The sequence below is a fragment of the Centroberyx affinis genome, unplaced genomic scaffold (assembly GCF_046629955.1).
Source record: "Centroberyx affinis isolate AG114_WGS23_722 - 3 ecotype Tasmania unplaced genomic scaffold, CSIRO-AGI_Caff_v1 ptg001769l_1, whole genome shotgun sequence".
Taxonomy (NCBI): domain Eukaryota; kingdom Metazoa; phylum Chordata; class Actinopteri; order Beryciformes; family Berycidae; genus Centroberyx; species Centroberyx affinis.
The window spans coordinates 25,001-40,848 of NW_027280164.1; the positions used below are offsets into that span (position 1 = coordinate 25,001).

The window sequence follows — 15,848 nt, forward strand, 5'->3', positions numbered from 1 at the left end:
CATTAGCAACAACCCCCTATGGAATCTAATCAGACGATAATTGAGTTCACACAAACAGGTTCAGGTATTTAGATGCTCTTAAGCTTTCTATAATCTGTTCCAACAGATATCTGCTTCCTCTGTTTTGGATGTCCATGGTTTAACATCCACTGAGCCGCCATTGCGTGATAAACTCAGAACATGCAATTAGCAGCAGGTCGGGAGCATAAGCATTTTTTACTGATGTCATCTTCACTCACCTCGCTCTGGATGCTTTGGACAATTGTGTTGACTGCATAATACCAATGCACTTTAACTGTGCATGCATATGCATGTACATGTGTGTTTATGCAGGCATTGGTGTGATAATGTCTTTGAAGATCTATGTGTTGGAAAAGTAATGTTGTCACTCAATTCAACAGCAGTGTTATCGCTTTACTTATTACTTCCTGGAAGCAGTCATTTGTATCACTAGTCATTATATTAGCCCCCAAAACTGGCCATTTCCTCTCTTTCCAAAAATTGCAATAAGTCAGTTTCCTCTCCTGCGAATGATCAGGAAACCAAACAGCGTTGATGTCAAATGTTCTTGTCGTCCTTTTGCTGGATAAAATCAAAGTAGTGGGAATACTTCCACCAAGAGAAAGTCAACCTTTATTCAACTATTTAGTCAACTATTTCTCATCAAAGTAGTGGGAATACTTCCACCCAGAGAAAGTCAATTTTCCTCCTCTAACCTAGCTCAGTGTGAGAGGACAATGACTAATTGATGAAAACGAATCAGTCGATGGTTATATTCACTCATGTTCCATAGCTGCTTATTTTTATTCATGGTCACCAGGGGGCTGGAGCCTATGTATCCCAGCATGCATTGTGTTGAAGGCAGGTTGCCAGTCCATCTCAGGGTCAACTGTTAGATTTTGGCTAATTCAACTAATATTTAGAGGGGGGTGATAACAAAAGCAGCACCTTATTTTTGGGGTTGGTAACTGTAATATCATCACTGAAATTGAAATAGTAATTAATAACATTACTGTAGCGCCTTAATGAGTGTTACCACCCAAAACGTGCCACTGCAGCAGTGCCCGGCTCTGCCAGTCTACCTGCTGTTCAATTCCATTCTTCCCTGGCGCAGAGAGTGGGCATATCAAGATCAACCGTCCCTCTGGCGCGCTGCCACAGGCTTTGTGCCAAGAGCAACAAACCTGCTGCCTGCTGAGACGCCCGGCCTCTAACTCCATCTTATCACCATCTCATACACACTCGCTCCTCACTAGACACAATGCCTTGAGGACAATATGTCTCTTTTCGTCTGGTAACCTCTGATCTACTCTTCTCCGCTCTCCACTTGTCTCAAGTTTCCTCTTTTCTACTGCTTTTTTTCTCCTGTCCTCGTTTAGTTTCCTCTCCTCTCCTTGCCACTTACTGTTCATGACATACTTAAAGTTGGAAATTTCACACGTTGGCAAATGGCAGCGAGAGGCAACTGTTTGAATTGTTGCACGCAGAAATCGTTTTCCCATCAATGACCATACTCGACACCAGAATTTCATTTGGGCAAAGAGGGCAATTACATGGCATCTCAATAAGTGGGGATGAGACGCTCTTCTCTGTTGTAGTCCCACTTTGTGATTTAGGCTGATAAAACGGCTGGATTTTCACATTAAAATCTTGCCTGGTGCAGCTTTAATCTCACCACTGAGCATGCTGAGTTTTCATGATGCATTTTACCAGCCCCAATCCTCCTCTTTCAGGCCTTAACCCAGCAGGTGGTGCTGTTTCAGTCACACACACACACACACACACACACACACACTTGCACGGACATGTACAGATCATCAACAAAACACTGTCATCAGCAGCTCAGCGGGGCTCCAGGAAGCTGGGCCCCACTTCCTTCCCTCTTCATGCCCCACCACTGACACCCTGCCTGGCCACCGGTCAGGGATGGTCTTGGTGGGCCTGGAAGTCGGCCACGGAGCTCAAAGTGACCTTCACTGCAAGACAGACGGTGGTGGGGAGGGGGTGTCGGGTGCGGGGGGGGGGGGGGGTGTAGAACCGGGGCAGCATTCCGATCTCTCTATTTTATGACACCTTTAATATCGGGAGTGCTCTTTGATGGAGACTTGAGCAGGGAGACGGCGGCGGGACAGCGACGGAGGGGACAGTGTGTTTTTGATGAGGGACGATCAGCCGGTCCAAAATGTGCTCCTGTTGCTTTTGGGTGCAGACGGCGGGGGGAGGGGGGGGGGGGGGGGGGGGGGGGATAAAGGAGAGGGCGAGAGGACGGTGCAGCGCTTCATTCACACTGACGCTCCCTCTGGAGGTCAGCCATGCAGTGTGAACGCTCCATTGACTCCACAGTGTCACGGCTCTCTGAGCCGTTTAGCCCGGGAGGCTTTACAGCTGTTTCATAACACATTTCATCTGTTCCAGTATACTGGTATTCTATTCTGTTCTGTTCTAGTCTATCACAATCCATTCAGTGCTATTATCTTCTCTTCTATTCTATCCAAATCCATTCTATTCTATCTCACTCCATTGTATTATATTCCATTCTATTCTATTACAATCCCTTCTATTCTATTCTATCTCAATACATGCAGTTTTATTATCTTGTCTTCTATTCTATCCAAATCCATTCTATTCTATTCTATTCTCTTCCATTCTATCCAAATCCATTCTATTCTATCTCAGTCCATTCTATTCTATTCCATTCTATTCTCTTACAATCCATTTTATTCTATTCCATTCTATTCTCTTACAATCCATTTTATTCTATTCTACTCTATCCTGTTCGATTTTGTTCTGTTCAATTCTATTCTATTCTATTCTATTCTAACAGCTTCTATTCTTTTCTATTCTATTACAATAGTCTATTCTAGTCTAGTCTATTCTACTCTATCTCAATCCATTCAGTGCTATTATCTTCTATTATATTACAATCCAGTCTATTCTGTTCAATTCTATTCTATTCCATTGTAATCCTTTCTATTCTATTCTATTCTATTATAAATCCCTTCTATTCTATTCTATTATAAATCCCTTCTATTCTATTCTATTCTATTCTATTCTGTACTATTCCGTTCTCTTCTATTCTATCTCAATACATTTTTATTATCTTGTCTTCTATTCTATTCAAATCCATTCTATTCTATTCTATTCTATTCTATTCTATTCTATTCTATTCTGTTCTGTTCTATCCCCCCTGTGTGCAGACAGTATTGAATGTGTGGTGAATGCAGCGGACCAGTGATCACTGTAGCAGAGCCTCAGTTCCAGGCTGCTGTTTCTCCAGCGGATTTCTCTTAAGTCTCGCAGTCTCGACGGACTGCAGAGCCAAGTGACAAACTGCCCCTCCACACATCCCATTATGCACTGAGGTCTGCACACACCGCCTGGCAAATGCCTGAATTACCGCGGGCCACAACCCTCCTGAAACAACATCAAGTCCCTGTTAGAGCACGCTCCCTCTTTTGTGTCTGCTTGTCCCTCATTCTTTCAGTTTCTTTCTCTCTGTTCGACAGATATGGGATAAGAAAGGCCAACACTGATACGGATAGTGATAGATAATGTCTGTAGATGTGTAGATAATGTCTGTAGATCTGTAGTTAATGTCTGTACAGACATTCAATGTCTTTAAATATGACCGTTTTCATGCCAAAAAATTCAAAACCAACTCATTATTCAGTGTTTCCCTGAGAATTCCCCAGCATCTGAACCAGCATTTAGACACTAAAACTCTTTGACTCCACTCAAAATGTTGCATTAGAATAGATCCAGGATAAGAGCTTCCTATAGACAACCAGTGTAATACTGATCAGTTGTACAATAAAAATGTAATCAAGCAAACTGCATTGTATCCATCATATCAGAGGTGGACGACAGTGACCAGTGGCCAATATCTGAATGACAGATTTCCCATATCGGCCCCATGTATCGGTCCAACTCTACATCGAACCCATTCATCTCCTCCCACCACCCGCTGCCCAATATCTTCCGAGAGAACATTGAATCCTGCTGCCTCTCCCGGCCCCAGGTTACCATGCGGGCCGATCGATATTTTCCCCCCTTCGCTTTTATCTGATCTCCTCTCCATGGTGCCCTGATGTGAAGCCTGAAGCAGGGTACTGAACTGGCCATCCGCTATTGGCTGATCTTTGGTACCAGGTGATGTCATCTTCTATAGAGTACAACAGGCAGTGACATCACCTGGCACCAAAGATCAGCCAATAACAGAGGGCCAATTCAGAAACCTGCTTTTCACCATTAGATGTCAGGCTTCACCACAGATTTGGGTTTGGCGTTTAGTTACTCTTTAAGTTTTTACATGGCTATCAGCTGCTATCAATAGATTATCAATGGGAATGGGCTAGTCTGTTTCATTTGAGGTGGTCACATGATGCATTGATATTCTGATTATTAATGGAATATTTGGCGGTGTATAAACTCAAACAGTGCCCTCTGATGAAAGCTAGTATGGTGAAAAGCAGCAGGGCAAAAACTTTCTTATAATGAGAAAGTTAATGGCTTGACCTTTCTGAAGTTTATGTGTTTGCAATCCTTTTGGTCTACAATTTGTCTGGTTGGTTATCAACGCTGTCCATCAAGTTTGAGCTGGTTGGTGAATCACCAGTCCTCTTTGATATCTGACATTGCTGATATCTGACGTTTGATGCATAGCCCAACACAGTGTCTACATTCACTACTGTAAATGTCTATCATTTTATTTTCAGAGGAGCGGGCAGTCCACGCCTTTGTCATAAATTTTCTCTATTTCACCGAAACAGTAAGGAGACAGCGTTATGGGTCATAGGATAGGTATGTGTGTGTGTGTGTGTGTGTGTGTGTGTGTGGGGGGGGGGGGGGGGGTAGAGAATTGGCATCTTTTTTGTCTGATATAAGTCATTATTTGTCCAGCATTGAACAGAGCCCCCCCACACCCCCGCACCATGAGTCAGAGAGATTCAAGGTCTGCTCTGTTCATTTTCAACCCATTGTGATTTCCAGCTGGGCCACCGGCCATATGAGTCCTCACACACAACACAACAAATCAATAGGATTTTATCCAGTGGCTGTCATCCGCCGAGCCTTCAAACACCCAAGGACAATATAAAATCTCTCTCTCTCTCTCTCTGTCTCTCTCTCTCTCTCTCTCTCTCTCTCTCTCTCTGTCTTACGCACACACACACACACACACGGAATTGGGAATTGACGGTGAAGCTCAAAGAAGCTGCAGCAGGGATTATGAGTGACAAAAAGAGATTTGTGAATGTGACCGATGCAACGTATCCCAGAGCCTCCCCTGCTCTCCACAGTGTTGATCCGCCATTATGAGACATTGCGAACATTGCAGTTAATAACACTGACATCCTGAATTGTGACCATACCTCCCTCCTTCTTCTCTCCTCCCTGCTCCTCCTGTCCATCCCTCTCTCTCTCTCTGCCTCTCTCTCTCTCTCTCTCTCTCAGCTAGAGAAGAGAGAGAGACCCCCCTCCCTCGCCCGCCCTCCCCCTGCCGCTAGCTAGCTCCAGCATGGCAGACAGTCGGCAGCCAGAAGACGGTGCCCCCCAGTGGGACCCGTCAGGAGGGCAGGACCCCGCGGGCGGCCACGGGGCCAACGGCTACTCCTCGTCCGCCTACAGGACCTGCCAGCCTGGGGGGGCCCATGTGGCCCCCTACTCCTCCGCCAGGGAGAACGGCTTCAATGGGGACCTGACCGGGGCGCACGCTGTAACTGCAGGTAAGACTGACTTGTTTCACGCATCAGGCTGGTGTTCTAGTGGTCAGACACCTGGCCCCTTCCACCTGGCATTAACATGTGCAAATCAGATTTTAATGTGCATCCAGCACATATTGTACTAGGCAAGATTAATGCAATAGTGTCCATCATTATGCAAGAAAGACACAAAAAGGGAGGAAAGCACAACATTTATGTAAAAGGAGATGGTACTCATCACATTCAATGATTGTACCTCATTGTTTCGCATCAATTTACTGTCCTTCACTGTTCTGCATCAACCTCGCTATAAATATAAAACCAGTAAATATCATGCTTACAGTACTATACTGACATTTACTGTTATCCCTGAGGATGCCCCCGTCAGCACACTATTTTACAGTAACAGTAACCAAAACTAATACTGTACAATCATGGCTACAACATCAGCTTTCAATACCGCCTGTATTGTCCTCCATGTTGAGTTGATTTAATGAGCTGCATGTCTAGTTATCAGAGATTTGTGATTTCAGCAGCAAAAAAGTAATAGTCACCTAGTTGACATGCTATGGAGAGATTATTCAGTAATTACATGGTGTAATTACCACACCATAGTACATGGGACATTATCGGTTCTCTATGATTGTTGAAAAGAAAATTGTACAGAGAAATTTCAATGCGAGGTTCAGTGACAGAGGGATAAATTGCTCGTTTAGAGAATGTGTGTGTATGTGTGAGAGAGAGAGAGAGAGAGAGAGAGAGAGAGGAGAGAGAGAGTGACAGCGTTGGTGTCCTGTCTCTCTTTGCGCGTGGGTTGGCAGCTCTCTGAGACCTCGCTAGAGTCACACACCGTTATTAACCGCGGTATAATTAATGGCTAAAATTTCTCTCTCTTGCTGTTCTCTCCTTCCCCCCTGAGAGTCAGGAACAATAATGTACTCACCATGTAACCATGGCAACGGCTCCCCTACAATTTACTTTGCCGGGGCTTTTGTTTCGAACGGCAACTGCAATCTCTTCGCCTTTCGGTTTCTGGTTTTTGCTGCTGACACTGTGCGACTCGGCGACTTGCTGGGTTTTAAGTAAAGACAAGGGGCCATTTAGCATCCTGTGACAAGACCCACATTAACCTCCCATCCCCACCCAGCGAGGGTTCCAGAGATATGGGGTTTTGAAAGCTCATACTTATATTTTTGGATTGTAGCTGCGCATAGCCATTGTGCCATTGAAAGCCATGGTAATGACATTCTTTTAGGTGTGTTAGCAGCTCCTTAAGGAAGAGTGAGGCAGGTTTCACTGCAGCTTTTACAGACTGAAGCTGTGGAGGAAAGAAATCCTCCCACACCACAGTGGAATGATTCTCTGGTCCGACATCTGATATATGCTTTGAGAATTTTCTAGAAACAAGTGTTAATATATTGAGAAAAAGGCAGAATAAGGCATTGGAAACAAATGGAATTATCTCACCCCATCGGCAGATTTTTTCACTTGTTTCATGAAAAATAGAATGTAAAGACTCAATACTCTGCCTCCAAACCTCCAAATCTCACAAAAATAGCACGGTGTATATCCTGACAAATCCCTGTACATCTACCTGTCCATTAGGTTGTGTAATTTTCTTTGTTGACCTACTGCATCAATGAGTAAGTACAGTGACGCATTAAGCGTAATGTGTGGGTCATAAGTTCACGCCGCCATTATGTGTAAATGTTAAGTGCTTTTTCTCCTGATCATGCAGGTGCTGGTTTGACATATAACAGTAACAGTATAACAGCATGACAGTCAGTACCATTTTTAAAATCTTAGACTTGCTGTCATTATGTTGTTTTTACCCTCTCTATTCTTATCCATTTATCCTCAGGTGCCTTGTTGTTTTTACTTGTAATTAATTTCATGAGTATATTTACTGTTAATTGATCGTTAAAGCACTTTGTAAACTTTAAAAAGTTTTTCAAAAGTGCTCCACAAATACAGTATTACTCCTATACTGTAAACACTCATGCACTGCTTGCTTGTAATGCGCTGCTCGCTGTCAGCGTTTTAAGTGGGCAGCTACCTGTTGGGCAGTGCTTTTATATAATTAACAGCCGCCAAGGCCTTGTGTGTTCCTCTGGCTCATTATAAGCACGTATCAAAGACATGACAGAAATAAACAGATTCCTCCCAGCTTCAAAGCCAACAAGAAAACAGCCCTTGGTTTCGCTCCCCCTCCTCTTGCGGGGAGGGGACCAAGAGCCTCAGCCCAGCACTTAGAACTGGGTTTTTATCTATTTGTGTGAGCATGAGTATGTGTGTGTGTTTGTGTGTGTGCGTGTTCAGAATCTCACTCCCAGATAAAACATGTGCTTCAGCAGTTTTAAATACCTTCTTCTCCCCCTCCATTCTTGTTCATAATTGCTGCCACGCATACTGATGCCATGCAAGATGCAGATGCAGAATTCACACACAACCCTGAACGGTAGCCCACGCCTGTACCATGTGTGTCCTACTTCTGAAAAAGTGACCCAGTTGCGGACAGCGGTTACTCCTCTGCATGCTTTGCAACATGTGAACATACATCTGTAATTGTGATCCATGCTTGTGAAAATACAGCAATGTTTGAGTCTGTTTCCTGCTGAGAAATTTCCCAGCATTAGCTACCTGCATAACAGTCATCACTGTTTAGTCTTATGGGAAGTGACCGCAATACATAGATAAGCTTATGGACCTTTATTTATCTATAGTAGAACTATATCGATGCCAGATACATATGGAATAATATTAATGAATTTGCATCATTTACAAGGCAAGAGTAAAAATTTTCTGCCCCATGAATGATGCAGTTCCGCTCTGGGTCAATCAGTAACAAATATGTCACCTTGTTTTCACCTGTAATTGTAGTGCAATTCTGAAAATGCCAGAATTCAGTGGTGTGATAAATCAATCAGTCAAGTTTTGTCAAAATTCAGATCAGAGTTAGGATGATAAACCCCCTTCTCCACCTGATTTTTTTGTCAATAATCAGCCATAATAATAATCAGTCTAAATTAGGAATGGGACGATCCGCTTGTCTCACGACACGATTCAATACAACCACGATACGATGTAATAAATAAAAGTCCAGTGACAACGAAGTCTGACTGTGCTGAATTATGTTCATTTCTGAGCCACAAATCTTTCTAGTGATGGCACTGGCTTGCTGGAATGTAAACAACAATTTAAAAATGTCATTACAAAGTGCAAATAATATAATTTGGATGGAGAGCTTGTGAAATTGTAATGGTCAAGCATCTCATTTGTGATTACTACAGCAGAATAAAATGGAGCTAATGTCACGATTCGTTGTCACATTTTTGTATTGTGATATTGAATTTCGATATATTGTCGCATCCCTAGTCCCTGAATATATTGCTGTCTTTTCACCCGCAGAAAAATCGCATGCCCCCTCAGCCGTTCTGTAATCCGGGCTGTGTGTGTGTGTGTGTGTGTGTGCACAACGTTTTGTCAGCATGCATCAGTGTCGCTGCAGAGCGGGGCAGGACAGGGCAGGACGGGGCAGGGCAGGCCGCAGCGGGGCAGGTGGGGGGCGACAGGACGGCTGATGTTGGCACTCGCTGAGCCTCTCCTCACTGTGAGAAGCCCTTCAGACACAACAAGAGCTACCCAAGCAGGAAATTGCCTCCTTGACATTCCTTTGAAACAAAGTTGAAAAAGCCAGCCAGCCGTGCACGGAGAGGTCAAGAGAGAGGGAGGGAAAGAGGGAGAAAGAAAGGAGAGAGAGCGGGTTAATAGAGTGAGAAAGTGAAAGTAAGAGACGGTCGATCGGTTGATTCGAGGGAGGGGCGAAGCTTGCATAAGCAGAAGAAGCCCTTGTCTCGTATCAGGCAGATTGCATTGACTGATGTCCATGTCCTTGAGCGGACTGAGCATGGTGTCAAGGAGCTTGTACCAGCTGCTTGAAGCTGCACTAGGCAAAGTTTTATGTAAAAATCCACCCATCTTAACAGCCTATAAGTCAGCCTAAGTGTCCCATTCCCACTAATTGAGACCCTGAAGATTGGCCCTATTTGCCCAGATGAAGTTCTCTACCCAAAGAGAGCAGCGATCCGTCCAGAGAAAGCTGGACTCACCAACATTAGATCTTTTCCTCTCTCGTCTCTTTGGTTTCCTTTGGTATAAAGCATCCCAGACCGGCCGGGTGGGTAAACATGAGTGTGCTGTGTGCAGTTTGCTGACATCATGCTACATGATTTCTGGGTATTGTAGTTCATAGTTTTCAAACAGTTACCTCTCGCTGCCATTCGGAGCCGCCAATGAGTAAACCTGCCTAGTGCAATTTTAAGATGGAAAGATTCACCCACGAGGTAAAACTGGTGCACTTACTATGGCGAGATAAACATTTACTCACTCCTCTCCTTTTGTTCCTCAGGGCAGCTACAGAACATACTGTTGGCGTAAACATGTCCACATTTTGTCAGTGTTTCTGTATTAGTTGTGGCGTGTACTGACTCATGGGTTCGACTCCATCTCAGGACCGCTGTCGCATGTCGTTCCCTTCTCTGTCTTTCCCGACGTTCCTAACGGTGTATTAGGTTCAATAACTCAGAAAGGTCATGAAACATATGTTCACATTTGATTTGGCCTTTTATTTTGATAGGAAAAGACAAGATAACCTTTTGCCTGTTTGGGATGTGGTGGACCTGTTGTCTTGCTTTGCTGTATTCTCATGAATCAAATAGCCACGGACTTTATGTACTGTACTGTTAGCACAGTTAGGCAATAAGCCACTCGATTCCGTGGTTTACAGTAAATTTAGAACAGCTAAAAGGCACGATAGTGGTAATGCACCATTGTAATTAAAAATAATGCAAATGTTCAAGAAATGTTCAAGCAATATATAGTTCTGGAACAGTAGCTAAATGAAGTGGTTGCTAAGCAACACATTCGTAACAGTATGATTGGTGATTTTTGGTAAGAGCAGTAATGTTTACATTAACTGATATGCAGTCAAAGGTGTGTATTATCATATTAGGTTAGATTGTGGAAATTGGGCAATATTAATGATAATATATACTGTACATATACACACACCATCATCATTAATGTTATTAATGTTTAAATTAAGTATATGCGGTCACAGGTATGTGTTTATTGGGTATTTCACAACAGCTTTGAATGTGACTCAGCCAATCAGGACCGAGTACTAGAACTATCTGTCTTATAATGCACAATTTCCCCCAAGGTCTGTCATGAGAAATCAGTATTCTCACATTTTAATACCATCAGTTGGCTTCAAAATCTCAAAAGGCTTGGTTTGGTAGGGCTCATTCTGGTTTACATCTTGTCACAGCAAAATATTGGCTATAATATTAGTCAATGTCAGAGCCATCATTGCCTATTTTTCTGGAGGCTACAGAGAGAGAAAAACAACCAAGGCATGTTGCCGGCATCTGAATTAGACCGGGACCGAAGTCGCCGGCGACTGTCCTGGCCCGCCGGTCTGTTGCTATGGCAACCACTCGCTTCACACATTTTTGGTGCCGGCTGGTATCAAACCAAACCGCGCTCTCGTTCTCCCTGTGCCCTCTCAGTCCTGCTGTGTGTGTGTGTGTGTGTGTGTGTGTGTGGCAGTCTGGCTGTGTGGTGCCTTGACTCAGGGCTTCCAGTCTTAGTCTCAGCTCAGAGAGAGAAGCATTCTCAGCTTCACCAGTCTGCCCAGCATACAGGTAATACAAGCCTGCGTGTGTGTGTGTGTGTGTGTGTGTGTGCATGTGTGTGTCAGTATGTAGCCTGTCTATGTCTCTGTGGATGGGTGCTATTAGTTTTTGAGTGGTGATAGGCTAAGATGCAGTCTTTCTATATACCAAAGGGCCTATTAGTGTGCGTGATTTATTCTCCTGTCAAAGCTAATGAAAGACAGGCTGTCAGAGCCGTGACTTTTTCAACCATTTGCGCAGCTTGACATCATTCTGTCAGAGAAATGCTGAGACAGCCGGACCCAGTTTTCATCAGTGTCAACCAGCAGCGTGGATGTGACAACGTCATTTTTTACCTCGCTATTGTTGCGTGTACGCGTGTGTCTGTGCATTTATTTGTGCGACTGAGAAATTGTGATGTCTCATTGAACCCGTTGCACCTGATGTTGCTATTGTATGTGCCTCAAATGGGTGTGTCTGGGAGAGCGCACGTGTGGGTACATGTTTGTGTGTGGGTGTGTGTGTGTGTGTGTGTGTGTGTCTGAGACAGAAAGCTAATTGGATTCAGGGCACGTTTGTCAGCCAGACATGGCTATGAGGAGGGTCTGTGCTCAGAGGGTGGGCAAAAACCGAGGCTGTCTGAAACAGGGGAGACAGCGGCTGGAACGGGGGGCTGCTGGCTGGGATAGAGGAGCCGAAACAGGGGCACTAGGGCCCAGGGGGGACGGGATAGAAACCGAGGCTGAAGGAGAGTGTCGAGGCTCGGGTTGAAAGCTGGTCCTAAGGCTGGGGAAGGAGGCTCAAGCTGGATGTTGAAAGATCGGACTGGGCTGCTAGGGTCTAAATAGATGCTCCATACAAATAAAGATGACTAATGGAGCGTCCAAAGCGGTGATGTAATGCTATTATTTTATAACAAGATGGAGTTAAAAGCCATCGGATTAGAACGACACCCACACACATCCTGGACTGTTTACTGATTTTTTTTTCTCTCTCATGTTGTTTTCATTCAAACTTTGTTCAAAAGTGAGAGAGGGTTCCTGTCGATAGGAATTATTTTGCTGCAGGGGTTGATGCATGAAACTCCTCTTTAAAATAGAGTATATTAGAATAAGATTTCCAAAATGAGACCAGTGTTTCCTCTTAGGTTCACATGTGCTCTCACCAGTATGTATTGTACTCCCATTTTGAAAAGATCTTCACAGGTACAAGCCTTGATGTGAGATGTGTGGCTGTATATCAGGTATTGTCACACTGTTGAAAATGCAGCCATTCATACGAATCAGCAGGCTTATTTTTTCCCCAGGTATAAGCTATAGGGGGGTGTTTATCAGTTGTTTGATGTTTCAACCTTTGAATGTGTTTTGATGTTTCCAGTTTTCAGCACTATTTCTCTGTATCGGAAGAAAGGGTTTTGCCTGGCAGCAGTAAAATAGTCTAATGCACTTTGCTGTTGAATAGAAAATGGGAAAATGGCTGATTTGAGTGGGTGAGTGGGCTGTGATGAGTGTCCCTGGAAGGTGTGTACGTGCATGTGTGTGTGTACGTGTGTATATGTGCTTGCATGTGTTTATGCCTGCCAACTTGTTTGTGTGGATTGTGTGTGTGTGCGCGTGCGCCGGTGTGCACTTGTGTTCATGCGTGGGTGAGTGTGATGTCGGACGGAGAACGGTCCTGAAACAGCAGCACTAAAACAAAAGCAGCACCCTGCCAACCAATCCCACATAACCACATTGTTGCCATGCAAATGAAGCCCGGGTAGACTAGCGTTTTGCAAACTCCCTACATGCCAAGTCATTAGATAGATCCATAGATAGAGATAGAGAGGGAGAGAGGGAGAGGGAGGGAGAGAGAGAGAGAGAGAGAGAGAAACATTAACTTAAAATTCAAAAAAGGCTTGTACCCATTCTTTTTTTCCCCCTCGACGCATTCGGTCCAAGCAGAGATCTGTCAGGAGATATAAATCATCACAAGTTCTAGTCAGGTTTCAGGGGGTTCACCAAAAGTTCAGACTCGGATTACTGGCTGTCTGCTGGGTATGGCAAGATGTGGCACTCGCAGTACCTTAGCTTAAGTGAGTCTACAATTGACCTTGTAGTTTTTAATTAATGTAGTAGAAAGCAAAAATAGCCAGAAATGTATTTGAAAGCCATATCTAATAAAAAGTCACATCAGGGGAGCATTCAGGACCAATTTATCCTCTATTTTTCCTCTTATCTCTAATATATTGACCAATAATATCTTGTCAGTCATCAGTCATTTCTCCACTTAGTCCGCAGAAATGTAGTCTATTTATATAATCAGGTTTGTAACTGCAGGGACTATTTCATGGATTTAGTGAAGCTCCTAAAATGGCAACAAATTGATTACAGTCCTGCCTCTAACTTACAACACATACAGTACCCCACAATACATACACAGATGTTTTGTGGTACCTGTGTCCTCTGCTCACAGGGTGCAGGAGTCCTTGTCACTCCCCACATTTGAAAGAAAGCAGCTGGGACCAGAGCCTTTCCCCACAGGGCTTTATCCCTCTGGCTCCAGCTTCCCGCCAATGTCAGAGAGTCAGACAGCGCTGACAGTCACAGAGTCTCGGTGCTGACAGTTACTGTTGTCCTGAAAACCCACATTCACTTCAATACACTTCAAAAAAATGGACGAGGAAGTTGGCGATTGCTCTGCTTGCTCTTGAAGAAGAGGATGAGGAGCCCATTGTGAAACAGAGGATGTAGTTAAAGTGAATGTTACTCACTGTCTGACTTCTCTGTCTGACATCTTCCTCTGTCTGACATTGACATAATGCATAATGCATCCAAGCCAATGAAAATAACTGGGGGGAAAAAGACACAGATGCATTAAAACAAAGTCTTGTGATCATGGCCTAAGGCAGATAAGTCCACTAGTATCAAGACAGTGACACTTGATTCAAGATTGTACATATGAAATAATTTCACCCCATTAGAAGAATTTTTTCTATTGTCTTGAGAACTATAAAGGACTTCAGATGGATATTACAGTATATGACGACTTAGCCACAATGTCCATTAAACTAGGTTTGGGAGCTCTTCTCCTTTGCCCATTTTTCCACTGTATTCTTGACTCAGGTAGTCGATCTCTTGCCTCTGGCAAGAGATCGACTACCTATTTAAATTTAAATGTTTTTATTTTTTTTGCTGTCTGCACTGGCTTCAGTGATGCTGAGTTTCCATGGCGACACCTGCAGCCTTCACAGTTGCAGTTGATGCAACAATTTCAGCTCCTTCACACCGGCTTTCATCCCAGGTTTTGAGTGACATCAGTCAAAACAGAGCAAAATAAAATGGACGGTCTGCCTGCAAAAATGAGATGGTTTTAGTGAGAAATATTTAGTTCAATTTCTTCTTTCTTTATCCGGTAAAAGTCAATTGAGCACCATGCTCTTTTCCAGCAACAGCCTGCTTCACATTCATGCAGTTACACACATTCACACCTGGGAGCTGCCCAGTACAACCACAGTCTTCTTTGATGGAAGTCTGGGGATTCAAACGATTGACCTTCCGGTCAAAAGCCCGCTTCTCTAGGCTCTAGGCTACCGCCACTGAATGTTTCAGAATTTCACCAAGGACTGATAGATCCTGTGTGTGTGCGTGCGTGTGTGTGTGTGTGTGTGTGTGTGTGTGTGTGTGTGTGTGTGTGCTCAGAGCAAGTGTCAGCGCGGATCGTGCAGGAAGTGACGGCAGAGGCAGTGGCAGTGCTGAAGGGAGAACAGGAGACTCACGCAGACACGGCCAAGAGGCTGCCATCAGGTAGGCCCCACACACACACACACAGACACACACTCTGTAGTGGACCTACTAGTATTCTATGCTATCCTATTATCCCATAAAACTCATGACATTCACTCAACTGGTTTCCAAATATTTCTTTATCCAAATTTGAATATTTCAAGCAAGTCCTATTGACTCTGACCCCCATAGTGCCACAGTAGCACACTGTTTCATGCAATTCATATATTATAAACTGGGACCAATACCAGGGCTGGATTATTACACTTTTTGTTGTGACAAGTAATATAGTGGTCAATTAAAAGGTGGGTAAACAATGACCTCTATCAGTGATCATCATAAGGCAAAAAAACACCAATACAAACAAACATAAAATAATTTATATTTGATTCCTTAAAAGGTAATTTTGAAACTGCTTATCATGATGTATACTATGAATTTACCTCATAAAGATTCACGTCTGTCTAGAAAGGGTCGGTGAAATGAGTTCAGGTGGCTTTACTTCATCTCTGGTTCCAAACTGTAATATTAGCGATTAAACAGAGTGCAGTGCTGCTGTCCCTGTTTAGCCCGTCTTGTTTGGTCTTGATGCACCATGACAGCTTCTTTCCAGACACAGACTTATGTAAATATGTGCGAGCGAGTGCACAAACGCACAAAATATCCGGGCACATGCACACCCAACCGTGCACTTGAGCGGACACACACGG

At 43.9% G+C, this 15,848-nt stretch overlaps 1 protein-coding gene across 1 annotated transcript in view; it reads left to right on the forward strand.

Annotated features, from left to right (window-relative positions):
• Positions 1-5,515: 5,515 nt before the first annotated feature.
• The window catches only part of map2 (microtubule-associated protein 2), a 46,724-nt gene continuing 36,391 nt past the window's right edge, over positions 5,516-15,848 (forward strand). The window contains exons 1-2 of the mRNA XM_071529139.1: positions 5,516-5,723; positions 15,055-15,159. Coding sequence (XP_071385240.1) covers positions 5,516-5,723; positions 15,055-15,159 — 313 coding nt within the window. The remainder of the gene's footprint in view (positions 5,724-15,054; positions 15,160-15,848) is intronic.